Source organism: Montipora foliosa, chromosome 6, assembly GCF_036669935.1.
Source record: "Montipora foliosa isolate CH-2021 chromosome 6, ASM3666993v2, whole genome shotgun sequence".
NCBI lineage: Eukaryota > Metazoa > Cnidaria > Anthozoa > Scleractinia > Acroporidae > Montipora > Montipora foliosa.
Window position 1 is genome coordinate 2312817 of NC_090874.1, and position 6144 is coordinate 2318960.

Below are 6144 nucleotides of genomic sequence, written 5' to 3' on the forward strand. Positions count from 1 at the left end.
AAGGTTTTAACAATGGAGTCCACAAGATGCTTGGGATACTTCAGTTTAGAGAACACACACTTCAGTAGTTCGCACTCCTCAGTGAAGTAAGACCATGATCGCATATTTAATTTAGTTTCCCTTGACAATGGCGCCAAGATGTCGCCGAAACGTCGGACTCTTTTATCGTTAGTTTTTGCCTGTATATATTTGTGAGTTGGTGAGGTTTTCTCCCTTATAAAAAATTGTACATTTTCTCGAGAATTAGTATGCACATGTGTAGGATTAGTATAGTATCTTTAAGCCACTGGCCAGTTTCGGGAAAAATGATACTCTATTTTAGACCCAAACGCTTGCATTTATATGCCCTATCCTTGAGTAAACTGCCTTCACAGCGGCATGTACCTATATAACGCATATATGGCAGTATCCCCTCCCCTTCCCCCGGGGGAATATGTTGAGGGGAATATGTTTCATTGTATTGCCATTGTTACTTTAAAACTTTTGTTTCAGCCCGCTCTCCCCTGTCACAATCAAAGCCGGCCCCAGCTTTACAGCAGGCAGTTGACAAAAGTGGGGATTTATGTCAAATATTCCCCTGACAGAACAAAGAAACCCTTGCCAACTGAGGAATAAGATTTAATAAAATGGACAGCACACAGATCACCCATAAACAATTTCTCTTTTCATAGACCAAACTCCATTTACGGTGAAGATGGACTTGAAATGGTCTAACCATCTAACCACAACTGATGAGCTCACCATAACTGCTGAATACCCTTTGTTAGTATATATTAAAACAGAGCTTTAAAACAGTGGATAGCATTGACCGCTCGCTCTGGTTCGCTACTCAAACTACAGGGAGTTGCGCCCGAAAATATTGTAATCGTTGCAGGAATAAATGAATTAAAATCATCTTTTTGTGCTAGTATTATCTCACTGTTTTAGTACATACTGAAACAACTATTCGCTTCATTGTTGTTGGCTAGTGGTGCTTCATGGCTCAGTAAATAGGGACTTTCAGATCTGCCGCGCCGTCGTCAGCGAGAACGCCCCAAACAAGAATATCATTGGTTAAAACTGAGAGAAAAATGATGGCGCGGCACGCATTTTAGCGCGTATCTTTATGTACTCTGCACATCAACGACGTGAAATCACCAAGTTTGAGATTTTAACGACAACGTAAGCGTATAAATACAAACTTTCCATTCTATATTTTTACTCTGCAACCACTCGCACTAATTTATGTTTAGAATACTTCACCCACATCGTAGGAAGTGAACGAGGTGGAATAATCGCGAAAGACATACAACAGTGCAAATTATATTATTTTGAATTGACGTTCTCGTCGCCGTCGCCGTCGTTGATCTTTAAGATCTACAACGGCGACGTGGTTTTTGTTGCTGCCGCAGTGAGCCTGAAGCGAACGAACGAGGCAGCTCTCTGATCGGGTGAAGAACACATTTTTCTTCGAAACGTAAGGAGGAATGGAGGAATTAAGATGAGAAGTATGATATTGTTACACAAGAGACCTTTAGCAACAAATTTTTCGGGGAATACCGCGAACCGCGAACCTCGGGAAATCACTTGATCTTGTCCTTGCCGTCACGTTTGCAGTCTGCGGTTCGAGTTTCAACTTCAAGACACCGTTCTTGCGGTAAGTGATTTACGGCAGCGTTTTATAGCCAGAGATCAATCAGACCTCCCGTTTTACCATATCAGTCATGTTGTTTCATCTGTTTGCTATCTACAGAGGTTTTGCACGGCAGCCATGTTGCATGGCAGGAACAATAGCCTCTTTTTCCCATGGGAAAAAATGTTCTTTCTAATGCAAAAGATTTTCATTGTTCCTGCCATGCAACATGGCTGCCGTGCAAAACCTCTATTGGGAACAATTTTGAAGATCAAAAGTACGTTTTGAGAGGATTTGAGCTGTTTGATTTAGAGCAGTTGTAGCAACGGAAAATTCAAGATGGCGGCGCCGATGTGCATAACAGGAACGGCTTGCTAAAGTTCAAAATCGAGCTAACCTCTAACGACAAACGACTAACCCCGGGGGGGGGGAACTCCCATATGAAACAGACGAGGATGCTCGTCGGAAATTTTGAATTTAACCCCTAAAGGAGACCAATCTAGGCGTGGCTTAAGCAAATTTTGACCCCTAAAAGAGACCGTTTAAAAACACAAAAATACGACACGCGATGAGTTTTAATGATAAAAGGCATAATCATCGAATGCTTTTATCTAAAAAGAAAATTTAAAAGGAAATTTGACTTATGTTTCTCTTCGCGTAATTCTGTGTTACTTCGCGGAACCCTAAACGAGACCTTGGTGGCATAAAATATTGGCGCTTTGCCCGGAACACCCTAAGCGAGACCAAAATCCAAAATTTACAGCCCTAAGCGAGACGACGAGCATCCCCGTCTGTTTCATATGGGAGTCCCCCCCCCCGGGCGACTAACCGCAAACTGCAAACATATCCCGGAAACCCCGGTGCTAAAGGTCTCTACTGATTTCATTTCGTAACTATAGATAGTTTCATTGTCACGCACCAAAAAAAAAATAAATGAAAAAGGCCAAGAACTTGGCAGCATTTCTACCATTTAGGTAAACTAGTTTTTACCAAAAACTGTGGGTCTGCGTTAGCAGGGTGTGAAACATGAAGATTTGGTTTCATCAATCGAGTGGATAAAGGTACAATAACAACTGCGATAACTCTTCGTCAGAAAAGAAGAAGACTGAGTTATGAAGTGTGGACGTTAAGCTATCATCGTTGACGACAAAAGTGAGCCTTGTTGCATGTTAGAGCGTTCCCAGTAATCAACCTTTTAGGCTTAAATCATGAAAAGCGGCAAATTTTAAATCGGCTCGGGTCAACCTTGGCAGACATCGGATCAACAGTGGTCCGCCAAATCCAACTAATATAAGGGCTCAGTCAAAATAATGGAATTTTTAGTTGTTTTGCAAAAAGATGGTCAGCCACAAAGCAACCGACGCGCGAAAACCTTACAGATTTTCTCAAACTCTACCAAACTTCTCTTACTTCCGAGCAGGCCGATCCTTTGTCAGGAAACCAAACAAAAAATTGGGTTTGGAAGTTCGTGACGATTTTAATTTCATGTAGCCAAGGGCGACCTGGCCCTAATCCTCTTTTGTTGTTGCAAACGAATGAATTTTTAAATACCGCATATATGTGCGAAACAGCAGGAAAAAAGAAAACGTCTTTTTCTGTTGCGTGTTCTACAGTGTACAAGCGTTTTACAAACAAAAAGGACCTAACTGAAAGATATCTTAATTATAAGAACCTTCGTCAGAGTGATGTGGAAAAATAATTAGTTTCGCACGCACTAACTGAACACCGTTGAAACGAAGGGTATAGTATTCAAGAGCTTTCTTTTGAGAAAGAAACACAAAAAGAAAGGAAAGGTCTGTTGGGTAATTGACCTTACTCCCAACGCCAAACAACCATTCAGTGACCATTTAACTATCGAACTTACCAAAGTCTGCCCAGCAAAACCGTTTCTGCGGATGTCCTCCTAAGTTGAAACCCTGAGGAGTTGGAAACAGTGGCATTGCTACAAGCAAGCCCAATAAATTCAGAATATTCATCTTTTGTAAACACTTCGATACTGTTCGTCGTTCAGTGAAGAGAGATGTGCTACATTGAAGCAAACGAGTGCCCGCAATATATATAGGCCACCTTTTGCGTGGGCGTGACTCAATTCTATGTATTTCCTGTTAGTGTCACGCCTGACGGAAGTTGTTGTCGAAGGTTGAAAACAGAAAATCGCGCGGCCTTTTCTAGAAGAAAGCCGGGAGATGTTTATAAGAGAGGCAAAAAAGGGGGACTGCCAGTGAGGCCGCTTTTAATACAGCATAATAATGATAACAGCTTATATATTGGCAAACCAATAAATGTTGGTTCTTTGATAAGAGGGGGAAGCCAGAGTACTCTTAGAAAAACCTCTCGGAGCAGAATCAACAGATTAATCCACATAGGGCATCTAATCTGGGAATCCATTCAGGGCCGAAGTGGTGGAAGGCACTGTGTAGGTGCAACCATGCTTCTCGCAACAACTGAAAACGTGAGTAAAGACTGATATGAATGCGGTCACCGCGGACAACTCACAGTCCCTGTTCAATCTCCGGCCGGTGAAGTGTTTACAGAGTCCAGGATCGGATCAATAAAATGAGCTCTGTGGAAAGGAATAAGCCAAGAGCTGTGGATAGTAATCCTTCAGGTATCACGACGTTGGATCAATGATCAAAATATACAAAATCTGATACAAGAACCGATACAAAGTGGTGCATTTGTGTGAAATATATCACACCAATTTAAAACATCGCTACGTTGTAACTTCCGTTCCTTTATGCGCTTCGTAAAGAAAAAATCACACTAACCCAGCTTCAAGACTCGACAGATTTCAAAATAAGTGATTTAAAAGTTTTAAATGTTTTTGTTGTTGTTCTTTCAGGGAAACACGGAGACAGGGCAGTGTTCCACACAAAAGCGAAGCGAATTACGCAACATCCGGTCTAATTTTATATTTTTATATATTATAAGTCGTTATTGGACGAAGATTTTTAATGAGATTATTACTATTGCCAATCAAGGATTTCCTGTTTTGACCTGACATTTGCTGTGTGGATCATTGCTCAAATATTACATATCATGTCCGTGATTGCGAAACCATGCAGTCAATGGGTAATAATAGAAGTTTTTTACAATACAATACAATACAATACAACTTTATTTCACTACGCTAGCCACACACACGACAAAAGCTGGTTTTTGGGGCGTAGGTAAACACTTTACAATAAAGTATATATGTATTTAAAATAGAAAGTATATTACATGGAATCAGTGAGATCCAGTAGAAGGCATGGAAGGCGAGGAGGCAAGTTTGTGTTTGAAATCCGAAAGCGATTGTGCGGTCTTTGCCTCATAGGAAAGATTGTTCCAGAGCATTGCACCCGGCACTATACTTAAAGCTGCGCTTCAAAAAAATTTGTGTATGGCCTTGGAATTGCTAGATCAGTCTAGATATTCATAAGATTGTAATATATGTTAGTAGCATTGAGTTTTACAAAGGAGTTACTCAGTTGGGGGAGGGGGGCAGATAGATCATTGAGGATTTTATACATAAGGGTAGCCTTTGTATGGAAGCGCTTGGTTTCAAGGGTATAAGTTATTCAACACATCTGTAGACCTAACATCATATAAAGAGCCTGTAATAACCCTTCCCGCACGATTTTGAATTTTTTGTAATTTATCTTTCAGTTGCTTACCACATGTATCCCACAGGGGTGAGCAGTAATCAAAATAAGGTTGAGTGAGTGATCTGTATAAAGTTACGAGAGCTTACGAGGGTGCAGAAGGGGAGAAAAGGCTTAAAAGTTCTCATTGAGAAGTGAGTGCTGCTGTTAGTAGCATGTTTGAATGTAAATATGACAATGGGAACTTCAAGAATAATGCAACTTATTTTATTTCCAACCTGAAAAACAGCGATATACTGTGATGTGGAAACGATCTGATCCCTTATTTGTCTTTATAATAGGGTTTAATTGCAAACATATACTTTGTATATCATACGATTTCAGTAACTCGTTTATTGAAATGAAAGCCTGACTATTGGTATCGGGTACTATGTGTAAATACATGAGATCTCCATGATATAAGATGTCATTGATATTTGTTTGTCTCCATGAATCGACCGAATCCGATCGATTGAAAAGCAACGCTGAACACTGTCGGTGTCTAGGCGGAATGCTAATTGAAGGCTTCATGACCTCGTTGAATGCTTACTCGAATAAACGTAATCATGACAGATCGGCAAAGGCGATCAAAGAAACGAAAAAACACAATTCACCTGGACGAAAAAGAGCTTTGTGATCGGACCAACCTTCAGTATATCCAGAGATTAAATCATCATTCTTTGCAGGCTCGCAGCCAACAAGAAGTGTTGAAGTGTTTGTGCATATTTTACAGAAGTGTTTTCCGAATTTAGAAATAGCTTTTGGCGAATTAATTAAGGAAATATCTGAAAGTCATATATTGCAACTGCGGTTATTAATCGGTTTTCAGTTCTAAGCGAAAGATCATCGCAAATAATAATTTTATTATTTAAAAATACGTTAAGAGTTTTTCTTAGTCTTTGTTTTTTT

The 6144-nt window shown here is 40.2% G+C and overlaps 1 protein-coding gene across 1 annotated transcript in view; it reads right to left on the reverse strand.

Moving 5' to 3' along the window:
- Positions 1-3732, reverse strand: part of LOC138008522 (uncharacterized) — a 6372-nt gene extending 2640 nt beyond the window's left edge. Inside the window, exon 1 of the mRNA XM_068855835.1 lies at positions 3477-3732. Coding sequence (XP_068711936.1) covers positions 3477-3588 — 112 coding nt within the window. The 5' untranslated portion in view covers positions 3589-3732. The remainder of the gene's footprint in view (positions 1-3476) is intronic.
- Between the last annotated feature and the right edge of the window lie 2412 nt (positions 3733-6144).